At 33.3% G+C, this 24948-nt stretch overlaps 1 protein-coding gene across 5 annotated transcripts in view; it reads left to right on the forward strand.

Annotated features, from left to right (window-relative positions):
* Positions 1-24948, forward strand: part of LRRIQ1 (leucine rich repeats and IQ motif containing 1) — a 210589-nt gene that overhangs the window by 72814 nt on the left and 112827 nt on the right. For all 5 annotated transcript variants that reach the window (XM_045463931.1, XM_045463933.1, XM_045463934.1 and 2 more), the window contains exons 15-18: positions 8508-8687; positions 11214-11660; positions 15360-15570; positions 21876-21995. In XM_045463931.1, the coding sequence (XP_045319887.1) occupies positions 8508-8687; positions 11214-11660; positions 15360-15570; positions 21876-21995 (958 nt within the window). The remainder of the gene's footprint in view (positions 1-8507; positions 8688-11213; positions 11661-15359; positions 15571-21875; positions 21996-24948) is intronic.

Raw genomic sequence — 24948 nt, forward strand, 5'->3', positions numbered from 1 at the left:
GAGAGCATGTGCACAGGGGGAGGGCAGAGAGAGAGAGAAAGGGAGGGAGAGAATCCCAAGCAGGCTCTGCACTGCTAGCATGGAGCCCGATGTGTGGCTCCATACCACAAACCATGAGATAATGACTTGAGCTGAAATCAAGAGTCAGATGCTTAACTGACTGAGCCCCCCAGACTCCCGTCTATTGAATTTTTAAAATTTATTTCAGGGATTGAAAGTATTATTACCCATAAATTGACAATTGATACTTATTTATCGGTTTGCAGTAATTATCAATGTCAGGAGTTCTACAACTGGAGTCTTTAGACTTTTAGGGACCATAGTGTTTGTGACATTCTTCTTGTTTTCTGGAAACCTGATCTTAGGACAAGTTACTACTACTATGCTACTACTATACCAACTATTAGTTAATATCAAATTATAAGGAGATCAGACATTGCAACTATTTAAAGAAGGTGTATATATATGTGAAACAAACAAAAAAAAAACCTTAAATATGTTTCTAGACCTTTTTCCACCTGGGAAAAGGACTCTGTCATCCAAAATAGAAGTAGTCACGGTCCCCATCTAGATGTACTAGCTCAAGTTCTGGGGCCATGCTTTTCTTACACTGGGATTTAAAACACTAATCCCCAGGTTTTGGGTCCCCGTTTTTAGAACCTAGACCTTAGAATGAAACTTCCCACACAAAAGGTAGAGTGTAATTATGCCCAAGAGCCTCTTCTTGGCAGGTGATATTATTTATAATGAAAATACCTGATGGGTTGTTTTTAGGTAGATATCTTTATTTTTCTAAGTAACTGTATAGACCAAATCTATGATGACAAACGGAAATAGGTGGCTGTGCCCAATATTCAGAGCAAGCTCTTTGCAGGCCATGGTTTTTCTATTAGGAGTTGGGCAAATAGGACATGAATTCTGTTGCTGATCTGGTATGAGTTTCCATTCAAACAGCTGCCATGTTGCCAGTTGCAATAACTAGAAACAAATCTATGTCCTGAATAATCTTTGAATTTATTTATGGGTTTTTTTTGGTATGAAGAATAAATACTTAGTTTGTTGGATAAAATATGCTCATAGTGAAATATATTGATATAAATCTGTTTAAATATATAAAGATAAACATTCACATTTTACTACTATGCTAAGTATATATACTTAGTGCTATACTAACATATACTATACTTACTATGTATATATACTTTACAGTTTTAAAGCAAATATTTAATTAAAAATAATATTGAAAAAAGGTAGTATTTATATTATAGACATGTACAATTATTTAGCTATTATAATTTCTATGTTTAAATAAAATTTACTGTACTAGAGTAAAACCAACTTAAAAATTTTGCTTATCAAATTTCACTTAGATCAGTGGGCCTAATACAGATTTCATAATTTCAAGAAGAGATTCAGTTATCTAAAGGGTTTAAAATCTGGTAATCTATAAAATAGGGATTTGTTAATGAAAGGATCAACTCAAACTTGGGTAAGCAGTATGTTCCAATGAACTTTACATAACCCCGTGATACCAACAAAGGGATTAGTTATAGATTTTCCCAATTGGCTTCTTACTTTCATGTCTGGCCAGTGATAACATGGACAAAACTGATGTACTAAAAAAATCTCTTTTTAAAACTTAATCTACAAACTCAGTTTGGAATCTCCTTTGGGAATGTGTTTCATTCGTTAATGATTAATAGAGTCTCTTAAGTGACAGAATATTCACCAGGAAGTTTTCACTAAATGAAATATTGATTCAGCCCTTGGCTAGGAGGACCCCAGCTGGAAAAACTAATGTTGAGATCTCACAGTATTCTTATACTTCATTTCCAACATGAATCAACTTGTTACAGCACTTTCTAATATATTCATCATAGAGTCTTCTAAGGCTGCATTTGAACTGAAGGCCAACCTACTACACTACTGATTTATATAGTTCTGATAACTATTCCTTTAAAAAAATAGCAAACAATTTTTAACATAAAACACCAAATCAAATATGGACATTTATTATATAAACCATAAATATCAAGATATTGTCATGGTCTTGAAGATCCAAACAAACTAATTTTTACATCCAAAGAAATTTCAAATATTTTGACACAAATAAACTGTTTTGGATTTTTTCTTATGTAAAGGTGATGAATGTAACATCAAAATATTTTCAATGTAAAAATTCAAGCCCCATTGATCCACATTTTCTGTAATTATTCCCTATAGCTATAATATTGTACATAATTATATCTATATTCATAGCCATATTCAAAATGTAGTATTTGATGACAAAATTATCATTTTGCCCCTTGCTAATCTGGTTAGTTAGCATCCAAACAGCTTCCACATAATGCCACTTGCAATACCTACAAATAAACCTAATGCCTTGTATTAGTTACCTTTGGATTTACTTATTTTCTTATTATTTTGGTTGTCTAGGGCATAAACAGTTGTTTTGTTAAAAAGAGTATACTTGTGGTAAATCATTGGTCCTTCCATTAATCTGATAAGCAAATTCTTATATTTTGCTTCTAGGATTATATTGGGTCATTTAGTTAAAATGGCTCTTCGTTTTGTCATTAATTATTTCTGAATAGAAAACTGGTTTCTCTATCTATTTGATATGTACTCTGTAACTTCAGTGTTACAAGAATACTTTCCTAAGAAACTTTTGCACCATTTATGTAAAACCAATGGCAATGTTAATCAGTGAACAGATCATTGGAATGTAACTGTCCAGGCCCACAATATCTCTTATTTTAGCAAATTCTCTGGCATCATTGATATATATAGGGCATGCCTCAAGTTTACAAGAAAGCTATATTTTTCTTGAAAATTTAAGACAATTCCAGAATGATAAAATTTCAAAGTTTTTTTTTTAAGTTTAAACCTGAACATCTCTAACTTTTGCATAACTTGTTGTAGCCCATTCCCCGCCCTGCCCCCCACCCCCCGCCAATGCATTGGTTCTTTAAATCCATAAGAAAAGCTATATTTTAAAAATGCAGGGGCGCCTGGGTGGCTCAGTCGGTTGAGCATCCGACTTCATCTCAGGTCACGACCTCACTGCTCTGTGAGTTTGAGCCCCAAGTCGGGCTCTGTGCTGACAGCTCAGAGCCTGGAGCCTGCTTTGGATCCTGTGTCTTCCCCTCTCTTTGCCCCTCCCATGCTCATGCTCTGTTTCTCTCTCTCAGAAATAAAGAAACATTTTTAAAAAATTAAAAAACCAAAACAATAGTTCTGGCAAAGAGAGGGGGAGACACAGGAAGGGGCACCTGGGTGGCTTAGTTGGTTGAGCATCCAACTTCGGCTCAGGTCATGGTCTTGCGGTTTGTGAGTTCGAGACCCACATCAGGCTGTGTGCTGACAGCTTGCTCAGAGGCTGGAGCCTGCTTCAGATTCTGTGTCTCCCCCTCTCTCTCCCCCTCCCCTGCTCATTCTCTGTGTCTCTCTGTCTCTCAATAATAAATAAACGTTAAAAAAATTAAAATGCAAACTCCCCAGAACCCACCAACAGAGGTCTTTGGTGTAAGTGAATTTAAAAAATTATCCCAGGTACTACTGATACAGTAGTTCAAGGAGGATCTTTTCAGAGACCTTGCCTTGCAAGGTTGGAGACACACATAGAGATTTAGCCTTGAATTACCATCACAATAGATTTAGAGAGTGACTAAGATAAAGAACACATGTGTGAGACCCTGTGGTTCTCATGATTGCAGCATGAGTATTTTCTTCATTTTGTTGACATCTTCTTAATTAGACAAAATGACACCTGAAAGATGGCTGTTCAAGAGGGTCTTAAGTGTTACTTCATCTGCAATATCACTGTAGGTCCAGGATCCCAATGAAAAGTATTATAGATCCAACAGCTTATTGTTATTGTTCAACCAGAACTAACTGAACAATAGAAATAAAAAAATCAGCTTTACCTCTTTAAAAAAATTTTTTAATGATTATTTTTTTGAGGGACAGACAGAGCACGGGCAGGGGAGGGGGAGAAGTAGAGGGAGACACAGAATCTGAAGCAGGCTTCAGGCTCCAAGCTGTCATCACAGAGCCTAACGCGGAGCTTTAACTCATGAACTGTAAGAGCATGACCTGAGCTGAAGTCAGTCGCTTAACCAACTGAGCCACCCAGGTGCCCCAGCTTTATCTGAGTCTTAAGAGATCCAAATTATAATAAGAATATCTGCTTTATTAATTTTCCTTATAAGAAATATACCTATTTTAAAGACCAAAGCAGGCCATTAGCATACCTCATTCCTTCTGCTGATCAGGTCCACTCTGGAGACCAAATTATCAGAGAGAAATTTGCATGGTACACAAGGAATTAAAACTGTTGGTTATTGTCTAGGGCTGGTTCCATCACATTATTGAAGCCTTATGTTTGTTCTTCTGTATGTTAGGAGATCTAATGAAATAAGATCATCAATAGGATTAGAGCATATTCTTTTTTAAGCTGTATAAACACCAATGCAGTTTTAACTTTTACTACCCTTTATTATAACATTTCAAAAGCATCTTTATTTCATATGTGACATTTTATAGCCACGTTATTCTGACATGTCATGTCTTGAAGAAAACTTGACTGTATACTTGAGGGAGATTTAGAATGCAATATAGTTTCATTACTAATGTAATAAACAATTTGATAGGATAGAATATGGATAGTTAATCTCTCCATTATATTTTAATTATTACCAACTTCAATTTCAGAGCTTAACCTTTCCTTGTTTTGATGGTAGCCTCGGTCAAAGATTTCAAGTTATATTTAGTATTGTACCTCTGTGATGAATAGCCATTATCTTAATTAGCATTCTGTTTTGAACCACATCTTAAAATGAATCCAAACAGAAATGCAATATATGCTAGTTATTTAACCTTTTGTAGTAAGTGCGGTAGTTTATGATATGACCAATATTGGTATCTTCAAGCCTAAAAAAAAAAAGCTTAAAAAATTTCCAAATAAATGGACCCTAGTCTTCACTTGATCTTAGCCAAAAGGCCAAGAAGTGATGGACCCAAGAAGTGATGGATTATGATTGAACATAATCTGTTTGCTTTCCCTCTTTCCTTATTTAAATATCTGCGAGAGAAAAAAAGTATTATTTCTCAAAGGGTGGAGGGAGGTAAGCGTGGGAAATTAATCATGTACCCTGAGTAAATGAAAAACTGTGATGTTCTTCTCTTTTTTTGCTTTCATTAAAGGAAATGTATTTATACATTTCTTGTGATTATCTTTTATTAAATACCAAGACTATCAAGATCATAACTATACATAGTAATGTGTTATGAGTTTAGTTGGGCCTTGGCATTTTTGCCTCAGTGGACCACTTTCTTCATTTATATATAAAGTATACATAAATATGTAAATATAAATTTATATAAATATAAGTTATATATAAATTATTATATAAAGTATTTCTATAAATATAAAAATTATATTTTACAATTGTGTTTTTATAAATGGATATGTTGACCCTGACTATATACCATCTAGGTGGAAGGAGACCTGACTGGAGTTTACTTTCTTAAACCTTGGCATTTTTGTAATCTTATCTTGCCATCCTTCATTTAGTTTTTAGAGAACTGTGAGTTTGTCTTATTTTGTGTTTTAATTAAAAACTTTATATTTGGGGGCCATGTGGGTAGCTTAGTCAGTTAAGCATCTGGCTCTTGATTTCAGCTCAGGTCATAATCTCATGATTCATGAAATTGATCCCCGTGTTGGGCTCCACACTGACAGTGCAGATCCTGCTTGGGATTCTCTCTCTCTTTCTCTCTCTCTCTCTCTCTCTCTCTCTCTTTCTCTCTGCCCCTTCCCCACTTGTGCTCTGTCTCTCAAAATAAATAAATAAACATTAAAAAACTTTATATTTTAGAGAAGGTCAGGTTATCAAAATTAAGCAGAAAATACAGAGAATTCCCAGGTATACCCTGTCCCCACACATAGACAACCTCCCCGACTATCAGCATCCTACACCAAAGTGGTATACCTGTTATAATTGATGAACCTGCATCAACACATCATTATCACCTGAAGTCCATACTTTACATTAGGGTTTGTTCTTGGTGTTGTATATTCTATGGATTTTGACAAATGTATAATGACATGTATTCGCTATGTAGTAGTATCATACAGAATAGTTTCACTGCCCTAAAAATGCTCTGTGCTTTGTCTGTTCCTCCCTCCCTTCACCTTAATCCCTGGAAAACACTGATCTTTTTACTGTCTCAGTTTTGACTTTTTTCAAGAATTCCATATAGTTGGAATTGTACAGCATGTAGCCCTATCCGATTGTCTTTTTTCACTTAGTAATATGCATTTAGGAATCTTCCCTACTCATGGCCTAATAGTTCATCTCTTTTTAGTGCTGAATAATACTCCTTTGTATGGATGTAACTCAGTTTATTTATCCTTTCACCTACTGAAGGACATCTTGGTTGTTTCCGGGTTTTGGCAATTACAAATAAAGCTGCTATAAACATCTGTGTGGAGATTTTGGTGCAGATATAGTTTTTAATTCATTTAGGTAAATCTGAGAAGCACATTGCTGGATCGTATAGTAAAAGTATGTTAACTTTTGTAAGAAACCACCAAACTATCTTCCGAAATAGCTGCACTGATTCCGCATTTCCACCAGCATGAATGAGGGTTTTTATTTCTTCACATCCTCACCAGCGTTTGGTATTGTCAGCATTTTGAATTGGCCATTCTAATAGATAATAGTATCTTGTTATTTTAATTTACAATTTTCTAATGACAAATGATGTTGAATATCTTTCATATACTTACTTACCATCTGTATATTTTCTTTGGTGAGGGGTCTATTAAGTTTTATGGCCCATTTTTTAATTGGTGTATTTATTTTCTTATTGAGCTTTAAATTTCTTCATATATTTTGGATAACAACCCTTTATCAGATATTTTTCCTAGTATATGGCTTGTCTTCACATTCTCTCGATACTCTCTTTCACAGGGCAGAAGTTTTTAATTTTAATGAAGTCCATCTTATCAATTATTTCTTTCATGAATTGTATCTTTGCTGTTATTATCAAAAAGTCATCATTATACCAGTGCCGTCTAATTTTTTCTCCTATGTTATCTTTTAGTAGTTTTATGGTTTTGCATTTTACATTTAGGTATATGACCCATTTTGAGTTAAATTTTTGAGGGATACAAAGTCTGTGTCTAGATTCACTTTTTTGCATGTAAATGTCTGATTGTTCTAGCATCATTTATCTTTGTTCCATTGTATTGCCTTTGCTTCTTTGTCAAAGATTAGTTGACTGATCCACTTTAGTAGACTCATGGAGGTCTACTTCTGGGTTCTCTCTTCTCTTCCATTGATATATTTGTCTGTCTCTCTTCCATTGATAAATTTGTCTGTTCTTTCGCCAATACCATACTGTCATAATTACTGTGGCTTTGTAGTAAGTATGAAGTGAAAAGTGTTAGTTTTCCAACTTTTTTCTTCTTTTTCAGTGTGGAATTGGCTATTCTTGTTTGTTTTTTGTTTTTGTCTTTTTGGATTTTTTGTTGTTGTTTTTTGGCTTCTTTTTGTAAATTTTAGTATCATTTTGTTGATATACACAAAATACCTTACTGGTACTTTTAGTGGGGTTGCATTGTATCTAAAGATCAAGTTGAGAAGGAATGATCTCTTGAACAATTTTGAACTTCCTATCTATGAAAATATCTTCATTGGACATCTTCCCATTTATTTAGTTTGTTGATATCTTTCATCAGTTTTGTACTTTTCCTCGTAAGAAATTTAGTTTCTAACTAAGGGGGATTTATTCATTCAAGAAGTCCATTTTACCCCTTTGACCATTAATGGCCTTGTGAAAAGAGGCCCACAGTACCCTTGTGAAAGGATTGGGTAAATACTTATAAATGGCTAGGCGTGGTGGAAAGCTCTTGCTCTCTGGCTTGGTTTTTCACACCATTAGCCTTTTAAATTGGTACAGACTTTTGTGCATACTTTGAATATTTTTATTATCATAATTTTTAGCAAGATTCAAGAAGAAATATAAGTTTAGATTTTTCAGATCATGATAAACAAGGTGATTGTTTACTACTCTTGTTTTAGCCCAACTCTTAACTATGTTTTACTAAGAGAAACAATCAGAATTTACCTCAACTTCTAAAATAAGCAACAAATTTCAGTAGTTTTATTTTAATTATCATATTTTAAAAATACTGTATCTGATATTATTTTTTTATAATGTAGCTTTTTATTTACTCCCAGCCCGAGTTTCCATCTGCTAAATTTCCCATTTATGTTATAGAAGAAAATGGTTAAATGTTTGTCAAGTCTCTAAAATTTAACTTTGTACATGACATGATACCATGAAATTTTTAACAAATTTAACAGTATCATTTTCTCTACCAAATCAATAGCATTTTCTGAGATATACTCTGTGTTTATATTGTTTAAGTAATAGGTATATGGTTATTTTAGATATAAACTCTTCAAGATTATTTATTTTTTTCCTGCTTTCAATAGGCATTCTCTACTTAAAGTGTTACCGGCTCTAAGAATCCTCAATGGTGAAATGATAAACTCTTGTTCAGAAAGGCAGACTGAAGAATACTATCAACCAGAATTAGGACGTTTCTTGGTACTTTGTCAGTCCCAGATTCAAGAATTCAACTTACTAATTGAAAAGTATATTACTGTGAAAGGGTAAGACTGTTCTCTTCTCATAATTTAAAGAAATAATTCAATTTATGTATATAATTAAAAAAATACGCTGATTAATACAGTGATTTTTTTTAAATTAGTACTGTGTGTTTTAAGGATATTCTCTCTTAAAAACACAATTTAAAATATAATTTCAATGCTAAAGTGTTAGATAAGTGAAATCATGAGGATAGCTTCAAGACAAGAATCAAACATCCATTCAGTCAGTCATTCAATGAATCAGTCATAAATTTATTTGACAGTGATTGTAAACAAAATACACAATAAGCTAAGTTTTATACTTTATCTTCAAAGAATTAACAGATTAGCATAAGAGAAAATTAGACAAACAGTTACATGGAGCAAGGCATACAACATTTATTATGTATTAGATATATTGTACATATATTAATATATTCAAATATTATGAGCGCACAGTAGATAAGAGCAGTCAACACATGCACATATTCAGAAGAACAGAAGTTGAGAGTAGAATCCTAATTAGATATAAAAGAAAGAGAATTTCCCATTCCCCATCCAAAATTCAGGGTACGTTAGTATGAATGAATTATGTTTGATCTTTCTATAACTGTATATTCTTTTATTTTTAAAGATTTTTTAATATTTTTTATTGAGAGAGCATGAGTGGGGAAGGAGCAGAGAGAAGGAGAGAGAGGATCTCAAGCAGGCTCTGCACTGTCAGCACAGAGACCAGTGTGGGGCTTGATCTTACAAACCATGAGATCATGACCTGAGCCGAAATCAAAACTTGATCGCTTAACTGACTGAACCACCTGGACACCCCTCTATAATTATATTTTCTAATTTGCATTGCTCCAGAAAACACAAATGAAAAAGGAAAGTGATTTCATATTTCACTTATGATGACTCTCCATTAAAACTGGAATTATAATTGTAATATGCTCTTCTAAATACCTAAACTTAATTTTTAAATTATTGCTCTTTGCACTTTCATACATGCCCATCTACATAAGATTTGGTTTTTCTATTTAAATATTTTTGTGTATAGTCCATTCAGATTAAAAACAAATCTCACAGCTTTTAAATAATCCCAATTGTCTGGGGCACCTAGGTGCCTGGTGGCTCAGTTGGTTAAGCATCCAACTCTTGATTTTGGCTCAGGTCATGATCTTGATCTCACTGCTTGTGACTTGGAGCCCCACCTCAGGCTCTACACTGACTGTGTGGAGCCTGCTTGGGATTCTCTTTCTCTCCCTCTCTCTCTGCCTCTTGCTTGTTCTCTCTCTCTCTCTCAAAAATAATAATTGTTACAGATAATTAATTTTTACTTTTAATAAAGACTAAGGTTATTTACATTTATTTTGTGCAAAACTAAACATACTTCCTTGAATATGTATGGTAATATGCAATTTTTTGTTTAAAGGTGACCCTTGATATCTCTCATGTTGAAACATAGATTTCTCAATAATCCATTGTCATTGCAACTTGTTTCATTTTGGCATTGATAATGGAAAATAGACTATATTTTATATTAATAATAAATGGTGAATTCAATACCTAATCAATAACCACTTGATATCCCAATATTGAATTGAAACTTTCTACATTATTAGCCACCAAAATGAATGAAATACAAAATATCAAAAATATATATTGGAGGAGACTATGCTAATGTCCGATAATACCTTTGTGAACACAAGACTATTTATCTCTACATTTAGGAACTATAACTTTCATTTTTATGGTATGGTTAAAAGTTTTGTATTTATTTATATCCTGAAAGAAAAAGATAAGGCAGCTTGTGGCTATATATTTATTAAATATAGTTAGAAAATATACAGTTGGAGTAAGTAAAATTAAAAAAAATAATAATGGAAGGTAAATAAAGTGTAGCCAAGAAAAAGGCTCATACAAGTGCAAAGTTCTTACATTTGCTACTGAGATCCTCAAATCTGGCAAACAGAAAGTTTGATTAATTACATAAGTTATAGCCTCCATAAGATAAAAATTCAACAATTGTTTAAGAGAATCACCACCATTTATATCTTAAAGTATTTGAATTCTCTTTGCAATGGATTGTTTTTCCAGAGAAAAAGGGGAATAAAAACTTTCCCATAATATAAATTCTTTGTTTAAAAGTCCAATACAAATATTTTGCATGGCAAGAGTCAATGTAGAAAGTACTTTTAACTTTGTTTCATAAATAACTTCTCCAAATTTAGGCAGCCATGATCTCTCATGTTTATGGTAGTAAAAGCATGGATTTTTCTCATTCAATTGTACCAAAAATACCTAGAATAAAAATGGTTCAAAAACTTCCAGACATTTTGTCTGGATTGATGGATCTAAATTAGCTAAACAAATATTTTCAAATTTTGTTAGAAATGATATCAATTTCTATATAAACAACCAGAAATAAGTTTTTAATGAATATTGTAGTAAAGCTTAATTTTCATGTCAAACCACACAAGGGAAATTTCCCAAACCTATATGTTTTAATATTGGTGATATAGTTCTTATTATTAAATGTCTTATTTATTTGTTTAGAAATTTGGTCACCTTGGATGCTGCAGAAAATCTCTGCCATTATAATAAGAAATTAATGACACTTAGTAATGAATGCCGATATTCACATGAACGCGGGGATGCACGTATCACCCAGAGAGAAGAATCAGAAGTCCAGCAAAATCATTTAGCTACAGATAGTGATAGCATCCTGCAAAATAGAGTTCTCCAGTCTTGTGCAGACAGGTATAAACTGGAATCACCAGATATTTCTGAGAAATGGATGAATTCTGACTCTAGTCATTCTACATCAACCAAATCCTCTCTATGTGAAGATATGGAAGGAAGAAATCAGGGAGAAATAGCAGACCAGAAGAGAGAAGACAGCAAATTAAACAGTATCCCCACTAAAAGAATCCCATTTGTGGAAACAGTAATGACAAGTTCTCTGCTGAGGAATTGCCAAAATATTGGACATCACAATAAAATGTAAGACTTAATACATCATTTTTCTTTACATTGTATATTTTGTACTTTTATTGATAGTATTCGTTCATGTTTTGGTAAAGGATTTAAATCACTATTGTATTTCGTATGAATTCCTTTAATTATGTTTTTATGATGTGTACAAATTATTAATTATAGTATGTATGAATTTGAATTTTGGCAGGTTCTGATTTAATTAACTAGTATTTCATTGAAAATAAGTACATGTAAAGTTATTCTTTCTGCTTTCTAATCTTTAAACAATTAAAATGAATTTTTAAGAAAAAATAAAACACTGCTATTCTAAAAATAATATAAAGAAAACTTGCTGAATAATCAGGTAATTTCATTTTTAAAAGTATACATTTTCATGTACTATGTCTTTGCTTCTTGATCTCAGAATAATTTAATAAGCATCTATGCAAGTATTTGAATGCATGTGCTATAATTTTTGTTGGCATAACAACCTATAAAGTATGCCAATATTCTTTGATATTAACCACATAAACCTATTCCAACTATTAAATACTTTAATTTTTAATTTTTTTCTTTCAAGTTTTTATTTAAATTCCAGTTAACATACAGTATATTAGTTTCAAGTGTAGGATTTAGTGATTCATCACTTATATACAACACCTAGTGTTCATCATACAAGTACCCTCCTTAGTACACATCACCCATTTAACCCATCCCCCCACCCACCTCCTGTTCTTAATAGTTAAGAGTCTGTTTTATGGTTTGCCAACTTTTAAATAGTTTTATAAAGCTAATGGCTTTAATTTTTTTATCGAACCAGTAAAGATAAATATTACTTCAGCTTGTCAACTTTTTTCTTTTTTTACTGTTGGCCTCACTGTCAAGCCAACAAAATTAAAAAATGGTTAAATTTAGCTTTTCCTAAAATAACAGGTGCTGAATAGGGCAGAATGCAGAAAATCACAGTAGCTGACCTTATTTTTCCCAGTCTTTATTCTTTCAGAAGTTGTCAGTGTGAATGGTGATTTCTTTTCTGAAAGCTATATTAAAAAGTTTGATATGCTAAAACTAAGATGTATTTCCTAGTGCAAAAATGTTTTAAATTTTCTTAAAAGTGGCTTTAATATTTCCTCCTTTATATTTCATCAGTTTATTTAATCAATTACTTTTGCTCTGTAAGGGAGGAAAAATATCATCTTTTACTTCCACCCTTCTAAGTTCTCAGCTGGTATCCCTGAAACAAAAGGTAAATTAATAAGAAAAAAGCATAAAAATGTATTTAATATGTTTCACATGACATGGAAGTCTTCCTAAAGAAATAAGACCTGAAGAAATAGTTAAACCTGAGCATTTTCGTTATCGGGTTTGACAAAGAATAGAAGGTTGTGGAAAATATAATTAGGGCAAAGGGTATAAGCTAAGTGAGTAAACTGGGGTAAATTTAGCAAGGCCTGTTGATTCAGATTCTTCTTGTCATCCGTCTTCAGATGAGAATGCTTCTTTTCTCTGGGTACATGAAGGACACCTCTCACAGGAGGATCTTATGGCCTGCTTCTGGTGAAGGTCAAAAAGTCCTTCCTGGACATGCTGTTTCTCAAATTCCTACAGCTTAAAATATTTAGTATACGAGGATGCCGTATTTTGAGGTAGCATATTCTGAACCTCATCAACTCCAAACACTCCAGACCCTGCCTATTGTAATTTCATATAAACAACATTTAGAACTTCTTAATCTGTTATCAACAAAATAACTAAATGATGATAATAAGGAAGGATGGCGAACTGAAAATATAGACAAGCCAAGGATCTAAAGAATAATGAGAAAAGAAAATGTACCCATTTACTGAACCTCACCATTCAGTGTTTCAGGAAGATTCACTGTCAGTTGTGTAGATGTTTCCTAAGTATGATTTACATGTGTTCTTATGCTAAGGGCATTTTATCATTATGATTTTTGCCAAAAAAAAAAAAAAAAAAGATAATGATGGTGATGGTGATGATGGTAGGCACCTCTGATACAAGCTGTTTTTCTCAACATGGAAACATCCTACATTCAGGAAGCCCCAAAGTCATCATGTTTACCTGCTTTCAGTGTAGTAAAAAGCAGTCCTTGTGTTAGTGTAACTGAGGAAAATATCCCTCACTGTTGTTGTTTCCCTTGGGAAATTTTGATGATGTTGGGCTGAGGAATTCAGGCACTCAATGACTGGTGAGCTTTAGAAGAAATTTACAGTTACAGTCAGTGAAACTTGTATGCATTTGTAGAAAAATACAAGATGCTGTCTGAGCTTAAATGAGTTTTCTTACAAACCTTTCACTTTTTACCAGTTATAAATGATAAATACATTTTCAGATTATTTATCAGCCAAAATACCAATTATAGTGCTTTAAAAACTTCCTAACTTGTTTCTGTTCAAAAGAAGAAAGAATGAATTGATAATTGAACAACTGAATACAAATTAAATCCATTGCAAAATTTATAGTTCTGTTTACCCTACAGAAGGACATGATTTGTTGGAATGTGATTATTTTTTCTAAGCATGTGGAGTTCAAGTAGTTTATCTTAGGTCAGAAGTTTTATCCATTAACTTTAACTTTCTATTCATAGCAAAATAGATTGAAGTCTTCTACAGGGTTTAAGTAAAATTATGATGATGATAACAATAGTGATAATAAAGCAAAATAATGATAAAAATGGTTACATCATTCCTAATTTCCCACAAATATACTACTATGAGAAAAAACAATGTGTGGTCTTGTCTGGCAGAGTTTATGACTCAATTCCACTTTGCCTTAAACTTACTAGTATGAGGAAGGAGAAAATTTCATTTGAATTGCCAATAATTATAAAATTACTGAAAACTGTTTTAATGCAAGGGATATATGCAAGAATCACTTCTCCTTCATGTGCCTTTTAAACTAAACTCTGGAATTTAAAGAGCACTTAAGACAGAATAATTAGTATTTTGACTATACTCAGTACCTTGATAATATTCCTGCAATAATCTGTGTGGAAAAAGGGAAATTTATCCAATTAGGAAGAGTTAAAAGGTGAAGCACACTGAGAACCCACTTACTATCATTGTTATTCAAATTTTGCTAATGTTGCTGGGCAGCCTAGCAGGGTGTGGAAAAAACACAGCATTGATTGATTCAGGGCCTGAAATTAGCAAATAGATGTAGGCTGGGAAAATGTTAGAATTTACTACTGGGTTTGTAAGGGCATGATTTAATATTTGTCATGGGCAGGGAGGGAAGTGCAGCTAGTAATAACCTCACGGGTCCTTTCTCTTACAGTGTAGGGGGCCCTCCCTTCTGTCCAAGGCTAGTCTCTCCACTGTGGAGAAGATCACATCCTCTGTTGCCAACTCAGCCTAGGCTCCTGCATTGTCCCTTTTTGCAACATCATCACTTTCCCCCCTTTCTACTTGATCAACATACTCCGTTATCATACAAAAATCTTGGTATTATTTTCCTCCTTAAAAGAAACAAACAAAAACCCCCTAGTCCTCGCATCCCTCTCTAAATTACTGGCCCGTTTCTCTTCTTCTGATTTGAAGGTTTTCCGTACCATTTTTACCTATGTGCCTATTGTTAAACAAAAGATGTTCTTATTTTAAAATAATACTTGATGCAGTTCATGTTTATACATATAGTTTATGAGGACCTCTTACCTACAACTGTTTTTATGGGTTCTAACCATGTTTTCTTTTCTCTTCTGAATAGTATGGCAGCTTTGGTAATCCAGGCACACTGGCGTGGTTACATGGTACGCAGACAGATTCATTTCTCTACAAGGCTACATACTGCTGCAGTAGGACCCCTGACATTCCAACCCAATGACTGCATCAAGAATAAAACTATTTTAAAGGAAGAAAAAAGGGAAAACACCGTGAATATCCAAGAACAGAGGGAAAAGGCTGCTATTCTTATTCAGGTTAGCTTTAATCTTTTGGTGAAATAGTCCTGAGAGATGTAGTTGTCATCTTTCACTGAGTAATTCTATATAATGGACAACCCATGGATGTCAGTGATTTACAGCTACTGGATTTGCTTCTTACTTAGTTAGGTGACAGGTAGGCCATAGGTTGGCTGTGCCTGTGCTTAGTATCTAGGGTGAAAGAGTAACCTATAATTTAGAAATACATTTCTCATGACCAAGGGCCAAACTGAGCCACACAATCATGTTTAAAGCTTCTGATCAGATATGCCATTTGCCACATTTGGTAACATTTGATTAGCCATATAGCAACTCTCACTTGGCCTAATCTAGAGCTCCTTTTAGAAGCATGTTTAAAAATCTACTAAAATAATTGTTAAAGTTCTTCAAATACATGTTTTAATGAGAAATTCGGGGAGCAAGTATTGAATAGACTTGATTCAACCTCACCAAGATCAGATTTTGAAGTGAAGTTCAACCTAATCACATTCATCCTATTATTTATTTATTCATCAAATATTTTTTAGAATCTACTATTTGTCAAGCACTATTATGGGCTTAGGAACCATAACTATAAACAAACTGTATAAGTTCTCTGCCCTCATGGAATTTACATTCTAGTGGAAGAGGCAGAACTAAAAAAATACATAAATATAAAATAAATAAATACATAAAACTAAATAATGCTAAACAAATACATAAACTAAATAAACTAAATAAATACATAATGGTACCGAATTGAAAGAGAGTAACCAAAAAATTAGTGTTTCCCTTTATCCATTCTTTCAACAAATATTTCTTGGCACAAAAATCTTACTAGCTTACATTCTGTTGGGATGTGCAGTTAGTAAATAAATATGTTAGATAGTGATAAGTACGAAGAGGAAAAATAAAGCAGGATAAACAGGACAGGAGTATCAAGGGAAAGTTTATCATTTTAGATATGATGGAAATGGAAGACCAGAAAACGTGACATTACAGTGACAGATTAAGCCATTGGCTATCTGGGGGAAGAACACTCCAGACAGTGGAATATCTGATCAAAGGCACTGATTTAGGAGCATACTGCAGTGTTTATAAAGAGCAACAAGAAGCCAGGGTGACTGGACAGTGATGGAGGGGAGAAGGGTAACACTTACAAATCATAAGTCAGTGTAAAGACTTTGGCTTGTCATCTGAATGACATGGGAAGGTATTATAGGGATCTGAGCAGTAGGCTCACATGATCAAGTTTCCTTTATGTTGTGATTATACTGTAGGAAGGCAGGGGTAGAAGCAGCAAAATCAGTTAGGGGATATTACAGTAATTCAGACAAGGGATAATGGTAGCATGAGGCCAGAGTGTTGCAGTAGAAGCAGTAAGAAAATCACAGGCCAGAATATATGTTGGTTTATTTTGAAGGTAGAGCTGATAACATCAGTTCATGGGGATGTGGTATGTAAGAGAGCGTAAGGAGTCCTGGATGCCTCCAAGGTATTGGAATAACCAACTAGAGGAATAGCCTTAAAATTAAGTTGCTGGCTTTTACTACGAAAGCCATAGTTTTCAGCATTATCTTTGCTATGGTTCTAATAAATATATTAAGTATTTCAGTTGACTTAATTTGTCTGAACTGTACTCCTAAGGGCAATGCATAGACATTACTAATGCCTGAATGGTGGTGGGAGTGGGGGGGATTCAATGGGTTCAAGGAAACTCTGAGGAAAAGAAAGAACCTCAGTTACTATCTCAAAATATTATTCTGCAACATGAGAAATGAATATATCATGCAGACCAAACTCCCTCCTGTCATCAGTTGATAAGGAATACTCTGTTCGGCATTGACAGTACGTGGATCTGAAACTTTTGCTTCATTCTGTTCAATGAAGAAACAGAAGTTTATCGCTTTGTGAAACAGTCTAGTTCAGGGACTGATATCTCTGATGAATGTCCTTTTGTTGAGCTTCTGTGTATCTATGACAAAAGTAAGCATAATTCAGCCTTTGCAGCTTAGAGCAAGTCTCTTTTATTGTACACCATGGTATTTAAAATCACCTGAAGTGATCTCAGTTTCATTTTCTCTTCTCTTGCGTACAGTCATCTGGTTACTTACAGCATTCGTATTAGTATGAATTCTAGACTGACTTACCATTCTAGAAAGCAGAGCACAAAGCAATAGAAAGAGCCTGGGCTTTAGAAGGAGCAAAATGAACATTTTATGATGGATGTGGTAGAGGCTGCTCTCTGCTCACTAAAACTCACAGTCTCCCCTTGTTCCAAGCATACAGCCAGACTAGATATCCCACCTTCTCCTGCACTTTAGTATGGCTCCTTTTCTGAGTTCTAGTCAATACATTGTACATGAAAGACATGTACACCACCTCCATGTCTGGATCATTAAACATTGCACAGATATCCCTTCATATTCTTTTCCCTTTCTGGTTGGCTGAAATGAAGACAGGTTTTGAGGCATCCTTGACAGCTGTCTGTCAGGATTACAGAGCTAGCAAGGTCTGGATACCTGAATTACCTTATGTTAATGTTTTGCCCCATGGTCTTTCTCACCCTCTCCTTGTTTGCCAGATGATTACGAAGTAATCCTTTAGGAGAGAACAAGTATATAGTATGTTTTGGGAATGGGAGTTGATGGGAGTTGGAGGGAAAATAGATACAATTTCTTGGCCAGGGAATTAATTTGAATATCTGAGAAACATGAATTAATTGTAGATGGATTACTGGGGAAAAGTTAAGATCTTGCCAGAAACAAATAAGCTACAAGATGAATCTGAACATCTATAATACCTTTATTTCTCATAAACTGATCAGAGATGGCTGGAGGAAAGTATCTATATATATCACACCAGAAAGACACACACTATATATTGTACTCTAGAGCTTTGGAGAAGTCCTGTCCCTGATGAGTTGGGCTGGATCCGTTGTGAACCACAGTGAGCTGATCCTTATTATTGAAAGCCTGGATTTAAGTTTCCCTTTATACCCTGTTTTCCCTAGGTCTCCATGTCACCTTGATATCTTCTGTAACCAACCCACCTCTCCCCACTCATCACTAGACTATTTGAAACAAATCCCAGATACCATTTCTTTTGTAAATATTTCAGTATGAATTTCTATAAGACCTATTGCTTTAAGTAGAACTACATTACCAACCAAAAATTGAAACTTATTTTTCAATATCACCAAATATCAAATCAATATTCAAATTTATATTGTTTTATCAATGTTTGTTTACAGATTTTTCTTAATCAAAATACAAATAAAGTCATCACTTTGCCTTTGGTTTAAATAATACTTAAAAGTCTTTTAAATACATAGTAACCCCCTCTCTTTTTTCCTTACAGTTTATTAAGGAAACTAGGTCTTTTCTCCTGTAGTTTTCTGCTTTCTGAGTTTTGCCAAATGTATCCCCATAGCATCACATACATGTTTCTTGGTTCCTTCTTTTTCTGTAAGCTGACAGTAGGTTATAAAATTTGCTATTATTTGGGGTTTTTTGTTTTGTTTTGTTTTATTTTTTATCAAGAATACTTCAGGGGCGCCTGGGTGGCTCAGTCAGTTAAGTGTCTGACTTCAGCTCAGGTCATGATCTCATGGTTCATGAGTTTGAGCCCCACATCGAGCTCTGTGCTGACAGCTCAAAGCCTGGATGGAGCCTGCTTCGGTTTCTGTGTCTCCCTCTCTCTCTGCCCCTCCCCTGCTTGTGCTCTCTCTCTTTCTCAAAAATGAATAAACATTTTTAAAAAAAGTTTAAAAAATGAATACCTCTAAGTGGTTGTATGTATTACAGTGAAGAAGCACCTAATGTCTAGTTGCCTCTCTTTTAGGAATATTAGTGACCATTGGTAATAATTGCCTAGGTCAATTCTTGTAAATAGTTTGCAAAATATTGATACTCTATGTGTAATTTCTTCATTTTTAAACAAAAAAATGTCTATAGAGAGAAACTTTGTTTAATTGACTATGTAGTTTACCTTGAGGTGCAATTCACTGGAAAGGTAGGTTAAATGCTTGATGCTTTTTTACCAAGTTTTAGATTAATAAGGTTTCCCAGTATCCTTCAGCGGTCACCATGATGTGTTCTATCATAATATACACATAAAATTTTTAAATATATGATGTTTAATTCCATTGCAATTTTACTCTTACTGAAGCTCAACTTGTCCCTCATTTGGCCAGGTTAGCTTCAAATTGGCTTTGGTGATACAATTCAGTAGTTTTTAAAAACTTCCCTTGCTTTCTAATGTGCCATTATGTTTCAGGTTCATTTTGTGTACATTTTATGCCAGGCCTAGATTCAGACATTGCCCCAAAGATCTTTGGTTCCTTTAATGGGGATAATATTTAGAAACCCAGCCTGGGTTTAGGAGTGAATTAGGATCTTAGAGGTGTTGTTGTTACTGGTATGGTCATGGTTTCTAGATGTTTTTTCATTGTACGGAGCTTACAAATACATATTTTTGAGAAAAAGTATACCATGGGTTCATACTGACATTTTAATATTAAATTTAGGACTACAGGATTTTTACTTATTCAATTTTATATTTGCATTTTTTCTTCTATGGAAATTTCTGGTTCCCAATAACATTAACATAATTGTTCTTTTTTTTTTTTTCCTCCTTTTCACTCTTCTTTCTGTGTGTGTGTGTGTGTGTGTATCTGTGTTTGTGCCTGTGTACACATGCACATACTTAGTGAAAATAAATAAGGACCATACAAATAAGAAAAAAAAAACCAGGCTATTTATTCAGAGACTGCTATAGCAAGGGACTCAGCCACTATCAGTTGCCTTTGGCATAGTCTCAAAGGCAGGGGGGAGAGTAGGAAACCTTTAGTGGAGAAAGAGAGAGAGAAAAAAAAGATCTTCAGGTATGGTCTAATTGGAGGGTTTGGGCAGGGGGAAGGTATTAAAGTGGGCAGCTAGAAAGTAGGACATATTATGTGATTGGTTGGGAAGCTTATTTGGCTAGCTTTGGTTGATCCTGAGTTGGAAGTAGGGACAAAAGTAGGGAGGCTGACAGTCATTGACAAAATCTTGACCATTCTTGGCTACTTGTTGCCGAGGTTGTGGTTTGGCTTTCAAGGCTAGTTGCTGCAGAGGTTATGAGTGACTTCTATTGTCATGTATGTTCTGGCTATTGTCCATATATTCCAGTTCTCCATATATAGATTTTACATGATAACAATACCAATATTATTACTAACAATATGATTATTGAAAACATATTTAAGGTATCTTCTGTAGTTAAATTTGTCTTTTGAGTATATTTGACTAGGAATAAATATATTTTAATGTCACTTTAAATAACTTCCGTGTGTATATGCCCCCAGCATAAAATATATTTTTGTATCTCTTCAGGACTTCCTTTTTATTTCATATTTGTTTGTTTTATAGTTATCTTATACATGTGCACAGTTCCAAAGTCAAATCTAAGAAAGGTATATTCAGAGAAGTCTGGTTTCTGTTGCTATATCTTGCATCCTATTTTCTGCCTCTATACTTAATGATTTTTAAAATTAATTTCATAACTTTTATTTGTAAATATTAACAACCACATATACATATATGAATATATTTGAGTGTATATGTTTATATAATTTATGTGTTTATTGTATATTTGTATGCAAAGTTGCATAAAAATGGCAGCATACAATATACACTTGTTTCTATCTTGTTTTTTTATACTTAATGGATCTTAGAGCTCACTCCCTAGTAGTATATAAAAGTACTTATTTAAAAGCTACAGAGTTCTTGGAGTTATAGTTAGGAAAGCTTTCTCGACTCCAAGATTATTAAGGAATCTGAATGATTTTAATTCTATTTTTATGTGCTTAGTTTATTTTAAAATGAAATTAGTTAATAGTTATGGGAAAAGATTATACCTTTCTAATATGGCCATTTGTATATGTTGAAATTTTCCTAAATGTGTGTTAGTTTATTTTATACACAATTATTTGAAAATGAGAAAAATTGGTTTTCCTTTGTATCTCTTTCTTCTTAGTTTAGAATGGGTCCTGGAGGAATTGTCAGATAATTGATTGGTTGACCTACATGTGCAGTTGAGGGAGTTTTAAAGATTCTTTTCTGCTTACCACAAGGAAAGTCTCCTGAGATTCAGAACTTTAGACACATGCAGTTGTTTAATTTATCTTACAGTTTTAAGTGTCACATAAAGTTCAAAAAACAGATTATTGAGCCATTAAACTAAGGGCTTAGATGTTTTATCTTCCTAATGGGATAACACAGAGAATCTGGTTTGTAGTTTGATCTATAACCTTGTATAACATGCTTTAAATTTTTGTTTAGGCAGTTTGGAAGGGCTTCCTTTTGCGAAAGAAACTGACAACAGCTTTAGAGGCTATTAAGAATGAAGAATCTGAAGAAGAATATGAAGAAATAAATTTGGAGGATTTTACATTTGATGAAGTAAGTACCAACCACAACGTATAAATATAGGTCTTAAAAATGTTTAGTATACTGTTTTGGAGCTAAATCAGTTTTTAAGATTATTATCCTCTTAACACTATGTCATAGATTATTTTAAACAACACTTGAAAAGGTATGCTTCTGATTTCTTAATATCCTCTTTATTTACTCTACAAGCATGTACAGTATGTGACTGTGCTCCGAGAATATTAACAAGAGTTTGTGCGTACTCTTTGACAAAATGATTTGCGCAATGTTTTGTTTATCAGTTATCCTTCATTAAATACAACTCTGAGCTTATGTATGCCCTGCTCAGCAGTCTTTTGTAGTTCTTTGTTGCCTCGCAAAATAAGAACACCGTCTATATGGTTCATGTAAGAGTCCACAGTAAGGTACCAAAGTTTAAAGACATCTATACCACTTCTGTGACTTCCAAATGCTCCAATCAAATCGAGCACTGTTTTATCATACAGAGCACTAGCCTTTTACATTAGTTTTACTCACTCTGTTTCCTCTTCTCTAGACAGTTACACCCACATAAACACCACTCTGATGAAGATGTAAAACATATGAACATCTCCAGACTTCCTCATGCCTCTGCAGTATTCATACCTCCATCATCATAGATTAGTTTTCCCTATTTTGAACTTCCTATAAGTGGAATCATACAGTATGTCATCTTATTATTTTATGTAATATTATGTCCATAAGATTTATCTATGTTGTTGAGTATAGTTGTATATATACCAATCTTGAAAATACCCACTTTTTGGTGCACCTGGATGGCTCAGTCAGTTAGTTAAGTGTCCAACTCTGGATTTCAGCTCAGGTCATGATCTCCTAATTTGTTGGATTGAGCCTAGGGTTGGGCACTGTCCTGACAGTGCGGAACCTGCTTGGGATTCTCTCTCTCCCTCTCTGCTCCTCCTTGGCTTGTGCACACACAGGTGTGCACATGCTCTCTCTCTTTCTCTCTCAAAAATAAATAAATTAAATAAATAAATAAATAAATAAATAAATAAATAAATAAATAGAAAATACCCACTTTTTATCTATTATTTGAGTACACTACTTTTTAAATCTATTATTTGAACACACCATTTTTTTATTTGAATACATACACTTTGAATAGTAATCTATTCTACTATTGGAACATATTTGTTGTTAATTCTAGTATTGCCTATTAAAGCTAAATGCTACGAACATTCTTGTGCATGTCTTCTGATGTACATAGTCACATTTCTTTTAGGAATAGAATTTCTTGGCCTTAACATTCACCTGTGTTTAGTTGATAGTGCCTAATGGTATTCCAAAGTGATTGTATCAGTTCATAGTCCTATCAGAAGAATATGGGTGTTTTAGAGGAGCTCTACCTTCACAACACTTTGTATTTTCATGTCTTTTTCTTCCATTCCCGTAGGTGTGTGGTGGTATAGCTATTGTTGTTTTAATTTTCATTTGCCATAATTAATAATTTTGAATACCTTTTAAAATGCTTATTGGCCATTTAGATATTCACTTTTGTGATATGATCAAGTGTTTGTGTATTTTTTCATTGGGTTGTATATCTTTTCTTATTGATTTGTAGAAGTTCTATATATATTCTGAATACTACTCTCTTTTCCCTTGCAAATATTCTAACCTCTGTGGCTTACCTTTTCACTGTCTTTATGGTTAATTTTAATAAACAGAATGTTTCTAATTTCAAATAAAAAATTTAATTGTTGTGAGATATGAGAAATCTTTGCTTACTCCTAGATCATTAAGATATTCTAGAAACTTTATAGCTTTCAGCATTTAAATCTAGATGCACCTGGAATTAATTTTTGTTTATAGTGTGAAGGAGGGGTCATGTTCTTCTTGAGTCAAATGCATCTATAAGTCAACTTGGGAGAAATAATATTTTTTAGTCTATTACTTTTTATAATCCATGAACATAGACTATCCCACAATTTATGTAAGCCATTAAAAATCTCTGTAAAAATGCTTTGTAGGTTTCATCATAGAGGTCTTGTACATTTTTGGTTAGATTTATCAGATATTTTCTGATATTATATTTTTGTATATTGACCTTATATTCAGCCACTTTGTTAAAATCACTTATTAATTTTAGTAGGTTATCTCTCAGGTCTTTGGTATTCTGTATACACATCATGTCATCTGAGAACAATTACAATTTTTTTTCCAATTCTTATGCCTTTTATTTGTTTGGTTTGTGCATTTGTTTGTTTTTAATTTACTATTTCTGGTAAAATGTTGAATAATGGTGATATTAGTTTTCATCATTTTCTAGCTTCTGGTCTTTGGGTGAAAGCTTTCAGTATTCCACCACTAAGTAAGAGTTTTAATATAGGTTTCTTGTAGAAACTCTATATTTGATTAAGGAAGTTACCTTCCTTAACATATTTTTACCATTCCAAGAGGCTAATATGATGATGATGATGATGGTGATTTTATATATGAGTTCGATTTTATCAAATACTTTTTATGCATATAACAGTGATTTTCAAACTTTAACTCTTATATTCTTAGAATAAACCAACTTAGCTGTAATGTATTATCTTTTTTATTATCTCTGAATTTGGCTTACTAGTATTTGTTTAGAATTTTTGCATTTATATTCAAGAAGAACTTGCATGTATAAATTTTCTTTTTTATAAAACTGTTAATTTAGATTTTGGTATCAAAGTTATGTTGGCCATATACATTTCATTGGGAAATGATTCCTCTGTTTTGTTTTCTGAAAGAGTTTGATGTAATATTGATTTTATTTGTTTCTTAAAAATGTGTCTCAGCATATAATATATTTGGGGAAATGTTCCATGAGCATTTGAAAAGAATTTTAAGTATATTGTTACTAAAATCACAGTTATTTCAAGTTTATTAATTGTGGTTTTAAAAATCTTCTGAGTCCTCAGTGACTTTGGGAGGAAGAATTCTGTTACTGACCGAA

Source organism: Leopardus geoffroyi, chromosome B4, assembly GCF_018350155.1.
Source record: "Leopardus geoffroyi isolate Oge1 chromosome B4, O.geoffroyi_Oge1_pat1.0, whole genome shotgun sequence".
NCBI classification, from domain to species: domain Eukaryota; kingdom Metazoa; phylum Chordata; class Mammalia; order Carnivora; family Felidae; genus Leopardus; species Leopardus geoffroyi.